Below are 19,788 nucleotides of genomic sequence, written 5' to 3' on the forward strand. Positions count from 1 at the left end.
AAGGAGAAAGAGTTTTCTTCCTCCAAAATAATTCTGTGACTGTTTTAAAAATAAATAGCCCCATGTTTCCAGGGAAAAGGGAAAAAAAGGGGAGGGGGAAGGGGCATTCTTCCTGGCTCTGTGTAAATGCAATCCAACAATCCTAACCCAAACTGAACTCTGCTGTTAAAAACTAGCTGGAAGTTCAGGAAACGTTGCACTATTTTGTAGCAATGACAGCTGACAGAAAACAGGGCAGAAAGATGGAGGTAGGCCAAGTAAAAGGGTCACTGGTACAACCCGAGGACTGTATTAAAACTGCAGCTGGTAAACAGGGGGAGAATATAATTGGGAAATGGTATTAGGAGAGCAGGAAATTATTAAACAATAAAAATAATTAGTCACCCACATCTAACCACATGCTTTGTGGAGGTTTAAAGATACTAATAAACAGCTTACATTTCACTCCTACAGTCCATGAACCAGTGCTGAATGCTAATCTTGGAAACACCAACATCAGCAGGTGGCTACAGCAGTGACGGTCCGGCAAGATCACTGCAGGAAAGCCCAAGCCGACACACACATCCCTACTGCCCCTCCTCCTCCATGGTTTCTGGCTTAGGCCATTTTCTCCAAAGGCAGCTTTCATAAATATCTTCGCTGTGGCTTCCCACTGACTCCCAGTCACCTCTTCAATTGATAGTCTCTCCCATACCCAGCTCTGTTTCTAATGTCATTTGTGATCTTTAACTCATGAAGGAAAAACATTAGCCACGGGTAACCTTAAATTCATGAGCAGCAGACCAAGGTCCATCCTACCAGTTTCTTGTATTAAAGAACCAAAAAAAAAAAAATTTTTTTGCTAAAAAACTTAACAAGACAGGTCTCTTTCACCTGAAAAAGGAAGCTTGCATGAAAGTAACCATGTTTTAGTTGCTCTTAAATTCAAGTCTCAAAGAGCAGTGGTGTTTAGCATACTTTTCACTTTGTTTCTCTTCCTTTTCCCTCCTAATTCACACTTTTAAGTGAATTTTCTAACATGCTTGTTAGAAAACTGAGTAGGCAAGGTCTCAGAGTTCAGTTACCCAACACAGGTCACATTATCAACAGTTGAGTAATTCCTATCTTGCAGATTCCACATTTAATGTTTAAGTTACAGCAGACCACAGGTTTCTAGAAGATAATTCTCTTGTTCACTTATACCTTCCTCAAAGAAAAGTTTAACTCAATAAAATTTGCTTTTTGGACAACTTGGTAACATTCAGACCAAATTATAGCAATAATAGCTCTTAAACTATGGCCTATAAACCTCAACAGAGAACTGCATACTTTTGTTATTGCACTGCCCAGAAGAAAGAGTCTAAAATAACTGCTAAAAGCCCAAAAAAGCTACAGGATAAAAATAACAAGGAAACCTAGCAGGGTACTGGGTTGTCTTACCAAAAGTTTAAGTCAAGGGAAATGATTAATCCCACTTACTTGGCACGTGCACTACACCACAGAGACCCATGCCTGGTTGTGGTCCCCAATACAAGCAGGCATTGAGGACCAGCAGTACGGCTGGGCAGACTCCGACCTGACCCAAGGAAACAGCATTTTCTCCAGCAAGACAGGAGAGCACTGCAACAGGGACTCAGAGGATGCTGTCCTCAGAGGCTCAGACCAGACAAATCCCCAAACAAGCTGGACTGAATTTAGTGCCAGCCCTGCTCCAAGCAAGAAGCTGCACTAGCTGAATTCCCAAGACTTACCTGAACAATTCTATTATTCTACAGAAAAAAGGTGGAAAGCAACTTCAAAATATCAAGAATTTTTTTCACATATTATAAAATCAGATGATGAACAATCAGTGATACACAATGTCTTCCTAACAAATACAAAACATGAACTCTTATTTAATGAATCAGCCATTTATTTAAAAATATCAAATTTGTCTTTTAAATATTACCAATTACCACAATCAATTTTATGGGTTATTTTATGGGTACTTATCTTTACCATTTGCACCCTAAAACAAGAATTAGTCTGGTCTCTGAAAACACCTTTACCTCCCCTGTAACACTACTCCTCCAACCAAGTCCGCCTCATTCCATTTCTTAAACAATAACTCCTTCAGTTTTTCCACTATGTTCCCAAAGTTTTTAATCATACTTATAGTTCTTTACTGAAAGGTCCCAGTTTTTCAGAATTCACCTTCAGGACTTCAAATGGAAATATAGAAAATATGAAACAGATTAAAGTCCTCCTATCCTTCGTTTAACCAAAAGTATTTTAAAGTCAAAGAAATCACTGAGTACTGCTCTCAGATTTTGCATTTGCCTGTGAGCAAGGTATTTATATCTTCTTGTAAGTGCTGTAAACTCTGGAAAACTTATTTGATTGAGGCCAAAGTCCAGTTTCCCTTACACGTGAATAAAAGAATCCTATTCGTGCCAATAGAAGCAGCAACTGTCCAAATCTGCATGCCAACATATTGTTTGTGGAACATTTCGCTGAAGAATGTTTTCTTGCTTGGCTTGATGGGCTATAAAATTCAAAAAATAACTATTTTCACAAGCAGCATAAGCTTTTGCTTCATATAATAGTAAATCATACAAAACACCAATCTTTAAATACGATCAAGATTGGTTTTTTCCTACAGAACTCATTGCCAGTTCTCTCTCATTTATGGTTTTCCTTCAGTGTATTTATGGTTTCCCTTAAATACAGAGCTGTTGCTAAGCTAAAAAGAAAAATAACAAAACACAACAACACCATCAGCACACACAAAAAAACAAAAAAAAAAAAATAACCAACCAACCTTGCCTGAAGGTGGGATGAATCCTTAGAAAGTACTTACGCTCATGGAAATTTTACCATAAATTAATTATTGCAGCCACAGCAGCCCTCAAAGAAAATTTCCAACAGAAAGCAAATACCTTCTCTTTTAAACAGCCACAGAAGAGAGGTAGGACCTGTAAATTTTAAGCTGTATCTTTCTCAATGTTCATTCTTCCTTCTAATATTTCTTTCTTTCATGCATTTTGCCCTGCCTATCTTTTGCGTCAATTAGCAACACTCCAGTTCCTAGAATTTCCTCATCAAAAACTGGCTTTGGTGATACGAAGTTTAAGGAATTGTTTTCTCTATTACCTTATTTCAGTTTAACCACAAACCCTTCCAAGCAGACATCCTGAAATCTAAACATTCACTATAATTAATTAAACTTATTTCAACTGCTATAACTGCTCTTTTCTAGCAGTATTGTGTTTTTTATGATCACTTTTTTTTGTCTTGCTCAAAATTAAAGGGGAAATAAGTCAGCAAGTCAGAAATAACAGGAAATAACTACAGCAAGATGAATACCACTGCATACAGAACTAACATCAACTGACGGAACAGGCACCTCCTTCAGTGAGAACAGCCCTAGGTGTGAGCTGCAAGAGGTGTAAATTCACCCCCCAGGGCGAGGCACACACCGGGGCAGGTATACCCAGGCCCCATCCCTGTGACAGCTCCCATAACCCAGCACACAGCAGCAGCCAGCAGCACAGGGGGATTGAAGGAGCCTGAAGCTGGATATAGCAGCATGGTAAAATTCTTTATGCATGCAATTAAGAGAACAGGTTCTCTGATTAAACACCTAATTGGTGGGTTATGTTTATCCACATATGCAATAAATTTAAACAGCTGGTGGGGCAAACACCCACACAACAAAAATATCCAACTCACTGCTAAGACAAGAGCAGCTTTAGCTTTGCTATAAAGCTTTCTAACTTCATCCCCAGTCCAAAATTTCAAATTCCTGATATCTGCTTTTCCAGAAACTCTTAGTGCTGTCACACCAACAAGACCTGACCCAAGAAGCAGGTACTACAGTCAAACTCACCTTTCCTTGTGACCTATAAAACAAAATCTGAACTATACATGACTTTTTTAACTATTTCTTCCCTAAATTCATTATATTCGTTTCCTACAAAATCAAGTCTGAATTTTATATGAATGTCACTGTTTTCTGAATCTGCTGCATATTCTGACACTTATCACTGCATATGACCTAATTTTTTTTGATTCTTTACAAGTCTAAGAAATCACAAAATAAAACTACTTTTATAAGACTCTCTGGATTCAAAGGCAAATATGGAGTGGAATCTTAAAAAAAAAGGTAAAGAGCACAAAATATTTGCTGTACTGACTTGTTGCAGCAAAACAGTAATTTTTAGTAATAAATAGTTTCATATATATGTATATATCATATATAAATACATATATTTAATGACATATTTTTAGTAAATAAAATTTGAGAACATTTGTCCTCTTTAAATTTAAAAGAAAAAATAAAGAAAAAGAAAGATTCAAAAAGACATAAGTCTAGCTTTAATTTCTGAACACAGACTAAGGAGCTAACATAATAGTTTGTAATGACTCCCCAGACAGGACTCGTGGTCTGCAAAACAGGAAGAATTCCTCCCATCAGCTTCAATCCCTCCCCCACACTGTAAAACACCACTTTAAAATCTGCAGAATTAAATCAAACACACATCACAGGTTTCCCTGAAATGAAAGAAGTTAAAATGAAGAGGTAAGAGGTAGGGTTTTCTCTGCTTTACAGCAGCTTGACACCACAAGCGAACCCAGCATAGATGTGGAGTTGTGATTGCATCCCTGTAATAACACAAGCACTACAGATTATGTTTAGGGAATCGTTAATCTCTCACACCCACCAATTTCCTACTGACAGCTGGAGGTCAGCAGCAAAGTCCTGGTGCAAAAGTTCACTTAAAATCAGCAGGAACAGACAAGCTTTCAAAATAACGCTAAAAATTATGAAAACAGACCTAAGCAGTCAGTTTTCAAAAAATAACATGGTAACTTTTTGGCTGAGTAAAGACCAGTAGGCAAGTCTTTCGCACAAAAATGTTCAGAACTTCATCTCAAAAAATACAGTTTAAGGACTCATGACCCACTGCTTTTATAAAGGAATTTCCTATTTCAAAATTTTGGGTTGTTTAAAGTAGGAAATGGACACTTTGCAAGCTGGAGAAATTGAAATTGCTCAAAACTGCAAATCAGTAATTCTTGCTTGGAGCACATTACATGTTAAGCAAAACGGTTTTATGCAAATACTCAGAATTTGTTGTTCTTAAAAGGAAATAAAATAAACTCAACATGTTCTACGATTTGAACACATGCCAAAGAAAGGGTATGAGAAAACTGGAAAGGGAGAGAAGCCAAAAATAAAATATATCTACAGTAATACATTCCAGTTAAATTAGTACCAATAATTCTTACAGACTTTCCAGATAGTGAAACACAAGATAACATCTATAGTTCCATTTTTTTAAACTTCTTTATGCTCTATTTTATACAGATTTTCTTTCACCATTCCCTCCCTCTTCCTTCTCTCCCAGTTTCTCTGTGGTATCTACAGAGCAAAAACAAACACTGACCTACAGAGGGGAAAAAACCTCTTAATTAAAGTGTGATTTAACCTCACAAGATTCCATGAAGAGATAAAAAATTCCAAAAAGCTTATTAGTATTATAGAATGACTGACTGGGAGATAACAGAAGAAAAACAAATTAATCAAACCTCAGGAAAAGAAATGAAGGATTTCAGGATTTTTTAAATTATTCACATTCTTGGTACAGAAGGTCTATCTAGTGTTAAGTAAGGCCCCAAATAACAACCTCTTTGGACTGTTGATAGTAACACCGAGCTGTTTTTAATCAACTTGGTCAATCACAAAGAAAACACTCAGTTCTTTCTGGGCATGGGCTGCTTGGCCACTCAGTCTGGAAGGTATGAGCATAGGGCACAAAAGCAAATACTTTTGAACAAAACTGCTTTGGAGACTCTCAGCAGCAGTAGGTCATTGTAAATGTATTCTGTTGGCAATCACTACCACTCCAAAACAAAATAAGACACTATGGACAGAACAGTTAATAAAAATTAGGAAGAGCAGGACAGGGCATGGAAAAAATTCAGAGTTGAAAATATGTACAGTATTCACTGGCCTTGGACATATGTCCAGTGTATTTTGAGACTGAGAAGGCATGAAGGAAAAAAATTTGTCATATAAGGTCACTCCTCCAGTTGACAGCTTGGGGCTGTCCCAATACCAACTGAAATTTATCCAGTATTTGTCCTATTCTTCTCAACCTCCACTCTCTAGCCCTTCTCAAGTTAAGAGCCCTTCAACCACACACTATCTGCATATCCCAAACCCAGCTCACAGCAGCTCAGCAAGAAGCTCTAGAGGCTTCCCAAGAAGCCCCTTGGAATGGCTGCCCTTCCCTTTCCAATTCATATTCTGTACCCAGTTTGAGACAGCACATTACACAACACAATTTTTTATATATATAAGCTACTCAAATCATCAGTTATTTCATCTATTTCAAAAGACTTAAGCAGCCTGACACTGTTTTTCTAGTCTGTCCCACTAATAGCTATGCTAGTGATTGCATGTTTAGAACCAATTTTTTCTTTAGACTCAGAATATTTTAATGTTACATTTGTGATTGGATCACACAGTTTACAAAGCACCTGGAGCAATATGTAAAAAAAAAAAAAATAGCTAGTTTGATAAATCAGTCTAACTCAAACAAAGATCTATTGCAGCTTTTCACATGGTGTGAGTAACTTCTAAATGCCCTTGTATTCAGCAACAGCAGACTAGCACTTCCAAGGGAAGTAGTGTATGGAGTTAAGACTTGTCAACATACAGTGACATTTGCTTTTTTTCCCTCCCCTTTAAAACCTCTAATGACAGCTTATTAAGTCATTTTAAAAACAGGCTTTAAATCCAGTTAGGAACTATTAATTTAATCACTCAGGAGACAGATGAATGCTATTAAGAGTGTGCCTACCCATAATGGGGGTCCCAAGGAACTGCAGTGTCAGAAATCATGTGAACCTTCTCTAAAAAGGCAGGCAAACCACACTAGAAGTTTGACAAAGTGTCATTTCAACACATCCCTACGGACTTGAGAAGCCAGTTTCTGGCAGGACATCAGTACTGGATGATGAACTGTGCCAGATACTACAGACGGACGTTAATGAAACATTTCACCTACCAAAGACAGAAATAAGCTATTGCCAAGTCCAGTTTGAACCTATTAGTTTCTGGCATTAAGCTCAAACATCCAAATTGCCAACGGTTGATATCAGAACACTTTTGCTAGTTCCTCAGTCCATTGCCCATGAGGAATGAATAACAGACACTGAAGACCATAAAACGAAAAACATATCACTGAAGCAGCGAGATGGAGCCCATTTAAATTCCTTCATGTAGACCAAATTAGGCTGTACTACCAGACAGTCCATATTGCTTCAGTCTTTTACCAAAGCTGGAGCAGCCTGGATTGTGATGAAAGGTACTGGCCCAAATTCATAAGACCTGTTTAATGCTTGCCTTTAATACCATGGACAAAGTTTGTTCTCACTCCTTAGACAGACTGTCTTTAGGAGAAGGTTTTAATGGCATACACTTGCTTTATCAAAAAAGATTCAAACTGGAGTGGAGGTCATCAGATTACAAGAAACACTACAACATATAGTGTTTTATTTCCTCACCAAAGCAAATAAAAACATGCCATTTTCTGGCCCAGGATGTGGACCGGAGAGGGCAGGAAGGGGAAGCAAGATGTTTGAACTAAGAATACTGCTGTAATCTTTGCCACAGAAAAGCTTTGCATGATTAAATATAGCAAACCATTACCATTCTAAGTATCTACCTTCACACTTTTCCTGCTGCAGAAGCTAACAACGACCTTAGTTCCTTGGGAACAATGAGGCTCCAGACAAGTCACGTCTTTTACAGAAGATTTATAGGTGTGGCTTGCATGGAAACAAATACTTAAGCTGCTCTCATCTACAGTATCTAAAAACAATATCCTACAAGCAGACCTGAGGAACGTAGCACAGAAAAGTTCCCTCCAAGACTTCCAGCCATTGCACTAGAGGCATGCTAGGCACGCATGCTATCTCGCCAGGTAAATGTCAGCACTCAAGCCAGCTCACCTAAGCAGCATCTGAAGTTTATTCTATACTAGCACAGAATTCATTATTTCCCCTCTGGGAGCTACATGTTACACACAAGCATTCAGACACAGAAGATGTATTAAGTGTTTGCTTAAGCCAAGAAAGTCCAAATGAGTGTGTCCTGGATGCTAGTGCTGAGCAGACAGGACAGAGTAATTAATCTACTGTTTGTACCATTTGAATCCAAGTCAGACTTACAAAATAGTCCAATGTTCAGCAGCAGCCTGAATTTTAACATTTTATCTGTCAGCATTTCAACAAGACTGTAAGTTTTACAAATTTTGGTGGGTTTTTTAATGGTTAATGATGAAAAACAGAATATAAATTCTACTACTATGCAGATGACAAAATCATTTTTACTTAAGTTTTCAGCCTACAAAGTGAACATTTCAGAAACAGATTTGCCAAAAGTAGCTCTTGAAATAATTTTTAAAAATTTAACTATAACCAAGTTTCAGTTACTCATGGAGCCATGCAGGAAGAGAGGACGGTATCTGCCCAGTCACCTGGGATCTATCAGAGCTACTTGACCTTAGCACTGCACTTTGTTCACCCAGGCTGGCCCCACATGCACTGATAGAATAGGCCAGAGTTTAATGGGTACTGCCTGAGATGTCTTTACATTCAAGGAGCAGCCACATGGCTGGTGCTGTGCCTAAGATGGCAAATCCTTCTGAAATTCAGATCTGGAGACCACTAAGCAATTGCAACCAAATAGTCCTGCATGATTCATCTCAGCCCTGACTCTAACATCAGAGAGAGAAAATAAACCTGGTCTCTACAGACTCATCCAGATGTGGAATGCATTCTGCAGCATCTCCAAAATCACAGGTATATACTTTGTTGTGAGGTGCCTCAGGAAGGCAAAGATTTAGTTTCAGATAACCATTGTTAAAGTGAGAGGCATGGCTGTAAAACCAAGCTAGTGAATTTTGACCTCCTGCTTTGGGGGATAGGTGTGTGAGCCCTGGATGAAGTTGTCCTACCCCAGACCCCTTGTGAAGGGCAGCCCAGGAGTTCTGATTGGGTTGGAGTCCCTGGGGGTTTTTCCCTTCCTGTGTTCCTAGTGGTCCCTGACCTCCACCCTAGTTCTGTCCCTCAAAACCCATCACCCTGCCTTTGTTCAGGGCTCTCTGTCTCTGAAGGAGTTTGTTCCCATGCTGAATAAATGGCTTCATGAACAGAGGCCCGCCTCCTTCTTGTCCCATGCTGGTTCTCAGAAACTGCAGCTTCCCTGGACATGATCCTGCAGTTGCTGACTACAACAATACTTTACATGGGGTCTTCCAGTGTTCTTCCCTGTCTGCCTGTGTTATCCTAGAAAATGGATCGTCAACTATAAAGCAGCTCTCCTGCTCTTCATCTTGTGCAAGACCAGTTACCATACAAGAAAGCTGAACCAAATTTTTCCAGCATTCAAATGCTGCAGCCTGAATGTTAAACTTGGTTGCTGAATACTTATGCAGAAATAACAGAGTTTTTTAGAATCCTGAGTAGTTTATAACCTGGGCTGACTGACTAAACATCAAACTGTAGTCACTGATTCCCAATAAACCTTCTTGCTCAGTTCACAAATACAGAATTCACCTCGCCAAACTTTTGCCATCTCAGGTGGATGAAATCTAGTTTAAGACAGTTATCTAGACTGCAATGAGAAACAGAATGGTGAATCATGCAACTGATTGGAAAGAAATGACCAGTATGAAATAGAAACACAACCTTCAGATATCAGTGCAACCAGTTACTTTATCCAGAAGTATAAAGATTATATCTGAATCTTATGTGCATACACAGAAGCACAAAGAGTAAAGGGCAGGCAGGAAGGATAGACTTACTATAGGAATAACTAAGAACACCACACAGGAGAGAAGATCTTTCTCACACAGTAAACCAAGTGGTTCCCACAGTTCATATAAATGAAGCAAATTTTACTCTGCAGCTACTTTTGCAAATGGAGCACAGTTACCTTGCCAGTAACACAGCATCTTTCTATGACCCACAGAGGACATCCTCCCCCTTCACACAGGACAGCCTCACAATATGGGTACAGTTTAAATGACAGCCTTTCCCTCATCCACTAGGTGGGTGAACTGGTCATGATGAAGGACATCAATTAAGTTAAACAGGATTTGCTCTTTGTGAAGTCATCTTAACTGTGCCTGGTGGTAATGCTGTTCCTTTAAATGCCTTTCAATACTACCCAGAATAATCTTCAGAATGTTTCCAGGAACTGAGGTTAGACCACCAGGTCTGTAGCTTATTGGGTCTTCCCTCATATCCTTCCTGTATACACAGAGGGGTCCTGTTGCAACACCCAATAATTCCTTCAGAATTCTGGTATGAATCCCATCAGGCCCCATGGACTTGTGAACATCCAGCTGATACAAATGGTTCTTTAACAATTTCATTGTCTGCAAATGGACTGTACTGACACACATGGTCCTCCAAACTGAAGAGCTGAGCAGCCCAAGGTCTATCAATGTTATTAAAGATGGAAGCAAAAACAGTCTCTGCTCCTTCTACAGCAATCAGTCAGGTGACCACCTTCAAGTATGAATCTGTTTTCCTTAGACATTTCCTTGCTATTAACATACTTTAAAAAGCTTCCATGTTGTCAGATACAGCACTGACCAGTTTCAGCTCTAATTGAGTTTTTGGCCTTTTAAACATTCTCCTTGCATATGCAAACCACAGTTCTGTATTCTTCCTGTGATGCCTGACCTCACTTCCAGAGACCACACAGTTTCCTTTTCCTCTTGAGCTCCACAAGGAGTTCACTCTTCAGCCACACTGGTCTTCTGGCCCACTTGCTTGTCTAACAACACAGTAGGATTATCTGCTCCTGCACTTAGAAAAGACAGTTCTTAAAAACTGACTTTATTAATATTGAATTAACTGAACAGTTAAAAAAACTCCAGAAGCTGTTTCTAGGATTAACACATAATGCAATAATAATAAGACAAACAGAAAACTTTTTGAATATATCAACTAAGTTATGACTGCCAGGGATATATCTCAGAGAGAGCACAAATTCCTCTGTTGTAAAATACAAGCCTATGACAGGTGTTTCCATGAAAAATACTCCCAAGAGCTGCCTGTCCTGAGCTATCTGCCATTCACAATGTTGCCACCATCACAGTATCTTCCAGATTTACTTCTGCACTCCCAGCCTTGAATGATCGCTTTTCCCTTCTTCTGATAACTGTTAAAGCCATCTGGTTTTGTGGAAGGTGCTCCTGTCCATGGCAGGGGTGTTGGAACTAGACAAGCCCTTAGGTCCCTTCCAATCCAAAACATTCTATGAGATGGTTCTATAACTACAGCACAGTAGCAGCCCTCAAAGCACGCAGTAAAACACGTTCAAATGTTTATGCACTGTTACTATAAAAACATAAATCCGCAAACACTGTCTCTCAACCAAGGCACTTGCTGAAGTACAATGGAATTTAACATATTTTGGTTTAGAAACAGAAAGCTTTCCCAGTGCAGCCTGGCTCTGTATTCCGCAGCAATAATCACTCTAGAGGAGTACAATTCCAAAACCTTTGTTTCCCTGCTAGCTCTCCTTACCAGATTACACCACAAAATACTCACTTCAGTGATCCAAACTCCAGTTTTTTCACTACAATGCAAAGAATATGCAAAAAAATCACCCCTCAACATAGCTCGCTTTCTCAATCTCTTACCTGTAGCAAGTACAACTAAGGCTTGCAAAAACACTTTCTGTGTTAAAAGAGTTTGTTCACTTGATTACTCACTCCATTAAAATTGTGATTTATCTGTTTCCCTATAATAACCTTCAAATAGCCACAAACATTTTTGAGAGATTGTCATCTCAAGTCTAAATGCACTATACCACTATAAAGAAATATATATCAACAAATTTGTATTTGAATGTTACAAAGTTACAAAATTATTGTATTTCTTTACAGTGCATACTTTTTACCATTATTGTGCTGGCATATTCCTCCTTTATAATGTGTTTAGACTAATGGCATTTATGGCAAGCAAATAATCCTAACAGCTCTGAATGTTTCATCAGAACAAGTATACAGTGTAAAAATTCCACATTGTTCTTACACAAATGTTTCTGTCACTTTTCCAAGCAATGCATAGTAATACTTTTGTTTCCAATAACACTAAATATATGTGTGTGTATATATAGATGTCCTCTATAACACACCCTGTTGCACTGCTTTACATTTTAAATGTATATGCTTTAAATATTTTTCTAAGAGTCCAGTATACTGATTTTTTATGAAAAACACCCAAAGTTTTCAACTAAAAACATATTACAAATAGTTGCCCAGAGCAAGATTTTACAACCAAATTATAAAAGCCCTAAATCTCAAGTTTTATAATACCATCAGTGACAGAGTCGTAACTGTAGCGACGAGACAGGCGCCGCTATAATGTTAACAGCCAGTATGTAAACATTAATGCAGCCTAAGGGGGGAGCAGAGGCAACCCCAGAAGTGTCCTTTCACAAATGCCACAGAACTTTTAGGTGGCTGTAGTTAAACTTCTTCTGGCTTAATTAGTTACAAAAGGCAGGGGGAAAAAATTAAAACAGCCAGGCAGCAAGACAATTAACTTCATCAAAACTGGAATTGTGTCCCCTCTTAAAGCTTTATAGTTCTTGAAATTCATTAGTACATGATTTCTTGAACAAAGTCTAATAAAATGAAGTTTGCCATTCAGCTACAAGCAAAACATTACTTAAATGATTTTGAAGTATCAGCACATTTACAAAACACTTGAGAGAACACAATTTTTCCTAGAAAGTAATCACAGAGGTCTTAAATACAGACTCTCCACCAAACTATGGGACTTCTTTGTCTTAGAAGTCAGCAAGGTACAACTGATCTAATCAGACTTCCAGTAATAGGCTGGCTTCAGTCAAGTCACAAATCCCATTTCAACAGCTTGAATCACAATAATTTTAACAAGTATATTCAGTTACTTCCTTGCTTTCTAACAGTTTCGGTACTTCTTGAACAAAGCAGCGCCATGTCTTTCAGTCCAAGCCGCATATCTCCTCCCTACTGCATGTTCAATGCTTGGTGAGAGATGTTGAAAGAAATGACAGAAGACTGTGACTTGGAATTGCAAACAGAAGCCAAAAGATATAAGCGAAATATTCTTTTTTAAAATTATAAATAAAATTGCTTCTTATCACCAGCTGGAAACACCACCTGTAGGAGCTAACAAGGATTGTATGGTTAAACAAATCCCTACAATGATTAATAGAAAGAATACAATGATTTCCTAAGGAAGTTCAGTGAAATTAATGGAACTGAGTCAATTGAGTCATTTCTAATTTTGAGGAGACATTAACACAGCTTTTAATGTCTAACACCACAAAAACTGAATTCTGTGACAAAACAACTGCACATTTTTCTTTCATAGAAGATGTAAAACAATATAAACATAAAGAATGACTAAAATATTGACAATTAAAACAAATTAGAGCCAGTAAAAATGCTTCCTCCTAATCCTAACAGGCAATCCACAAAGCTTGAAAGCACCAGAAAACGGGAAAAATTCTGAGTTCCTCCTACTGCAGTAAGGGACGAAAGGCATAGAATATGTGTTTGCAATGTGCAGATTCATAATCTCCATGTTTATGTATCCACATCCAGTTCTTATCTAAGAAATAATTTTTATCAAAACATTACTTAATAATAATAATGTCACCAGTTCTCTTCCAATAATCTCACAGAACATTTATGGATACATATACAAATAAGTTGTGTTTTTATTCCTTGGCCCTTTCCACAGATCCTGATAAACTAGTTTTCATAGATAGGACAACTACATTTTATGGTCAGCAAACAGAACACACATGGACATATTAATGTGACATTTATATCTTTATAGACCTGTAGGAGCAAAATATAGTGCAGAGCATTTCCTGAGTCTGTCTGAAGTTTCTTTACACTGTCACCTCCCCTCCTCATTGCCAGTGTCCTGCAAATCTGTAATTATATATAACACAGATAGAAATTACTATCAAACTAATTCTGCAACACATTAGAAAACATGTTCCTCCTCAGGATTATAAGGCACCTACTGAAGCTATCAATCTCTTTTTCCCATTCTTCCATATGAATTACATACTACAAGGCTTGCACACATGAAGAGCAACACTTGGAAGAAAATCTGATTTATAAGCCTGCTGTTCCCAAGTTCAGGACTGACAGGGACACTGTGCAAGCAAATGCCAGTGAGGCACTTAAAATAGGGTATCCACTAGGGAAGAGATTAAGTGATTAAGCTCAATGTTGCTGCCAGCTGCTAGTAGCAATTTGAAGGGCTAGAGAGAGGTTTATAAACTCAAATCAGGACCTTTTCCCACTTCCCTGATTTTTCACCACAATTTGTTCTAAGCTGTTCAGCAGATAACTGAAAATGCCTCTGTGTCTCCATGTGAAACATCAGTTTCCTAAGGGACTGTGAGTCTATTAAAATTTGATTTTGCCTGTAACAGAAGCTAACAGGCAAACAGATGTGAAATCAGAAAGTCGTACTTCATTGTCAGCAGCAACATTTTGCACATTATACATAGTTGCCTTCTGAGAACATACCAAGAAACTTCGTATTTTGAAAAACTCCTTAACCTTCAAATACATTTTGACATCCTTTAACAATTCTTTTCATTAAGAACAATGACCCCACATTTTCATACATGTGTTATACTACAATACCAACATTTCTTTTTTTCTTTTAACTGATCCAACATAATGTGAATTTTTAGGCAAAATACCTTAGGTTACATATGGATTCTGACAGAAAGGGGAATAAACCTACAGAAATTAGTTATTCCAGCATCATTCATTGCATACATCTTGTAGCAATCTACTTGTGCCATTTCTACATACTTCTATTTCAACTTCCATTTCTTTCAAATTTCAGATGCTAAATAGAATCCTGTTAACATATCAGAGTTTTCATACATTGCCACAAACAATTATATAAAAACACATTTAATATAAAATTTGTTTGCCTACTCTTTTTGTTGCTCTTAGCAAGTGTAGATTTACAATTTTCTCATAGATGTTTTGCTGTTATACAAAAACCTTGCTCAAGTTTGGGCTCATACGCGGTTTCAACTCTCCATTCACAAATATTCTGAAAGCTACACGAAGGTCACAGATTGACAAGCATCCTGATTTCTTCCTCTTTAATGATATCAAGAAACATTAAAAGTCTGGCACAGAAAAGCCTCACATTGTAACAACTCTGTAGGAAAAGTTAAGCCACTTATCACTGATCAAAGGAAGAAAATGCATTTGCTCTCACCCCAAAATGATACTCTAATGCCGAGTCTAAGTAACTAAACAAAGTTTTACTAAAATGTATCCAATCTCTTGGGCAGTAATTACAGAAAGATTAAAATCAGTGAACTAGAAAGGACATGCAAATGATAATTAACTTATTTAGTAACTCAGTTACAATTATCTTCTCTATAGTTCTCTACAGTTACATTAAAGAAAATTATTTTGATGTGCTCCCATATTTCCAGAAACTCTTACACATCCTAAATCTTCAAAAACAATAGCTAATGCATTAGTTTAAAAGGACAGAAATTTGACATACATAAAACTTGGCATGGGATTTGCTCACTCCGCAGTTAAAAGTTCAGGAAAGGGGCCTGACAGTGAGCCAACAACACAATGATACATATTTGCCATTATTTTTAAATGACTGCTTAAGGAAGTTTCAGACATTCACAGTAACCAAAACTGCATTCACACCACCTCTAGTACCTTCTTCATTATCTTTTTTAAACGAGTAATCCTTTTCTCTACCCTTCTCTTACCTTCTTTAAATTAAGCTTACTAACTAGATGCCTAAATCATCTCAGTCCATAGTAAATTAAGAAAGTATTGCAACTGACATTATTTATACAAGCTACCAACATAAATTGAATTGCAAACAATAAAACCTTACAAGTCAGGATTTCACCTGCCATCTTCCTGGACACATTACAAATGGCAGCTCTGGGCTATCCTTGGATTACTTAGTGCTTTCTTCCCCCTCTTAATGCTTTCAAAATGAGCTCACATCCAATAGATGAACTTCAGCGCCTCTCCGTAAGTGAAAGGCTTTGCTTTCTGTACCATTACATTTCATCCAATCAGAATTATTTCAACTCACCCACTTTTCTCCACAACATCCTATAATTCCTCCATCTTAACTAATGTCACGTTGTTAAGTCATCAGCATTCTCCTTCTCTGTGACTAATTGCAATCATTGCTCAAACTACATTTTAAAAAACAAGCAAGAACAAAAGTATAGTTTCATTAGGAAGCCCTAAGCAACCAAACTTTATCAGGCAATCCTGAGCAATGCAATTGCACATTAAACAAGACAAACCAACCACAAACATGAAACCGAATGTTTGTAAAGTGTTTTTCACTGTAGCTTTCTAGATTTAAATTTAACATTGCATAAGACACTGTTTCAGATGAACTAGATTTCCAGCACTCTGAAATAAGCCCACTGAATTGTCAAATGTCAACCATCAAACAACCAAAACAAGAAACATTATTATATTAAGCTGAAAATCCATAAGCACAAACCCTACCTGCTTTTCCTTTCAATGAGAATAGCCATGTAAGAAGCAGGTAAAGCTGCACCAAAGCCAGGAGACCAAAAGTAGAATTTTCCAAGCATTTTCCTGAAAAAGTAATTTATACACATATTACATGTAAACAGAACATTCATGCACCATACCGTATTTTGTCTGTATTATAAAATTACAAATGATTTATTAATTTTGTCTTCTTACTTTAATCTGTACTTACTAATATACACTAATTATTGTACTTTTACAGTTGGATAATTATCAGAGGAGTTCCCAAAGCGCCTCATAGATATTAAATACCAGAAACACTTCATTAATGTATTCATTTCATTTAAGTGGCTACTTTTCTTCCAGGAAATCAAACTTTTCTTCCAAGACATATTTTTGAAAAGTTCCAGATACTAATTAGAGAAAAATCTTCTAAAAAACCTTATAGCCACTCATCTCTTTGCTACTTGTGCAAATACAAGTATCCATAAGATCTGCCTTGTGGAATGTAGCGATGCAGTTAGATGAGCCAGAAATCAAATCAAATAATTATAATACATGCCACACTCCAAACAGACAACCCACTGATGCTAAAAACAGGAAAATACACATTAACAGTATGCCAAGAAATCAGTCTGTACATTATAAATGGAAGCAACGGCCCTATTAAACTGGGAAAGCTCTCATTTTTGGCAGCTAGATCTGGATTTCTTTTAGAGTCCACAAAATTTCAACTACCAAAATTCCTTCAACAATAAAAGTTGGGGGAAAAAAAAAAAAGTTACACAAATAGCAATATCTAAGAAAATATTTCTATAAATTGGCCACTATTAAAGGAAGAAAGCAAAACTTCATGTCAGACACAATGTCACCCATCATGTTTGGTCTGTTCAGACGACCTGCACCTTCAAACTTATTCAGGCTGATCACAGGCAAACAAGAGTCAGAGAGTTGTGACAATTGGCAGCACGATAATAAACATACTTCAATTATACCAATGGTGCTCAACTAACAAGCACTATCAGTGAAAAAACAAAGCATTACAATGGCATCTACCCTTCTAAAAACACAGCAAACAAAATAAACAAACAAAATGGCAAACACATACATGGTACATGGAACAGGACACTTTCTTAGTCAAAATTTCATGTTGACAACAAAGAAGACAGAACAAAGATAATTAATCAACACCATCTGATTAGCTCACTTTCATTCTTGCCGTCAAAGGCATGAGCAGCCTCATTCCATACTTCTGCAAAAATAACATTACCAGCAAGCAATGCCAGCTTATGTTCGTAAGTGAAAAGAGAGCCAGTGTATCAGCAGTAAGTGATGTAATGGCAATTACACACGCTGCTCATTCCCACGGCTGCAAAAGGATAATTTCTCAGGGTGACAATGCCAAATGCTGCAGGAGCTAAAGTTCATTATTAGGAGTCTTTCAGAAAGTAATTACTGTATGAAGTTTCAGAGAAGTCATTTTAAACATCTTACTAAGTATGAACACATCTTACCAGACACACCTGTTAAGTAACAGAACAAATGCCTCTTCTGTGGGAAAGAAACAGTAATTCGTTCTTTTGGCACGGTTTAGAATCCTTTTACAAATGCTTGCATGTTTGGTTTGACAAGATTTCGGAAACAACAGTAACACATTTTACATAATAAAGTCCAGTGGTAATAAAAATGTACTGTCATTAACGGAAACATTTAAACTTCTCCTAAAGTGAATGAAAATTAGGTTTTGTTACTACTTGCATGGCTATTTTCATGTGTCCTATGGATAGAAATTAGAGTAAGAACTAGGAGTTCTTTCAGATCATGCATCTCATTTCTCAGTCTACAAACTTAATTACTCTAGTTGGTAGACTAACAGAACTGTGTCTTCATGATATTTTACATGTAACTGAACCACAAACCTAAAAATCACACTTTTTATTTAACAGATGCAATGCCTGTCAACACAAGAACCCAGGACTTCCATCTGAAGCCAAGACAGATGTAATCTTCTGGATCTCACCAGCGGAAGAGATTACAACCCCCAGCTGGACTGTCACACATCCGTAACAGAGACCATCCTCCTCACTCCTCTACCAACAGACCAGCCTGTACATAGACCCTAATTCACCACACAAAATAAATAGGAGCTAAAAAAAACCTGGTCACTCAAGTTAGCTTGGCAATCTCTTCTAAAACAAGAACATCTACCCACTGCCTAAATCATTGGATTTAGATATTTTTGAAATTTTACCCACCTGTGAAATGATGAGAGTATTAAACAATGCCTGAAATTATTTCAATTCCACATTCTTGCCTAAAGTTTTACATCCCTGAGAATATTTGCATCAGTTTCAATTTTGGTAGTTTTTCCTAGTTGAAAGGAAGAAACTACCATAAATATGAATTAACATGTCCAGCTATAAACCCTTTTTCCATTGCTTTGGTCTAGAACTCCAGGACAGTAAGAGAAATCAACTATATGGGGCTTGCTGGACAATTCTGCTTCTGAGTTACTGCTACTGCTATAATATACCTATCAAGCAAAAACAGATATAAAAACTGTAACATATATCCTACTGTACAAATCTATCACATGAAATCTCTCATCACTGTCTAAAACCAGATGGAGAGATATAGGTCTTCACAGTCTCAAACAATCTCTTTCCATGGCTGCATATCAAGTCCAGAAATATTCAGACCAGTTATGCATAAACAGAGGTACTGGTATTTCTTTGACGGTTTAAAATGTTTCTGGCGTAGATAATCACATACCATTACCCCTGCTCTCAGGGGCTACTGAAGCAAGTACACTGTATCACACAGCAGTAAATTCAAAGAATAATACAACTTCAATCAAAACATTAAAAAACCCCAAATATTAAAAAAGACACAAACTGGTTAAAAATAAAGGACTGAAGTCTCACATTTCCATCCTCCATTAACCACTCAAGACTAGGTGAGAGAAGCAAACTTCTATGGCTCAAGCTACAAGACAAGCATACTAAATACAAGACATTAAGTACATTTCAAGTGCTGACTTTTCAACATTATGATCTTAGGAGAAACTCTTATAAAGGCATACAGAGCTCAGCTTCAAAAGGTGTCATGTATTCATTCAGCTTCCTGGTGCGGCCTCATTTTTTCTCCAAACACCACTCACTCAGCTCCTTGACCATATTCAAGTGCTGAAGTGACTTGTTCAAAGAAT

At 37.4% G+C, this 19,788-nt stretch overlaps 1 protein-coding gene across 1 annotated transcript in view; it reads right to left on the bottom strand.

The window, feature by feature from the left end:
- TMEM135 (transmembrane protein 135) overlaps nucleotides 1–19,788 on the bottom strand; it is a 157,830-nt gene that overhangs the window by 125,368 nt on the left and 12,674 nt on the right. The window contains exon 3 of the mRNA XM_015641214.3: nucleotides 16,593–16,685. Coding sequence (XP_015496700.1) covers nucleotides 16,593–16,685 — 93 coding nt within the window. The remainder of the gene's footprint in view (nucleotides 1–16,592; nucleotides 16,686–19,788) is intronic.

Source organism: Parus major, chromosome 1 (genome assembly GCF_001522545.3).
Source record: "Parus major isolate Abel chromosome 1, Parus_major1.1, whole genome shotgun sequence".
Lineage (NCBI taxonomy): Eukaryota > Metazoa > Chordata > Aves > Passeriformes > Paridae > Parus > Parus major.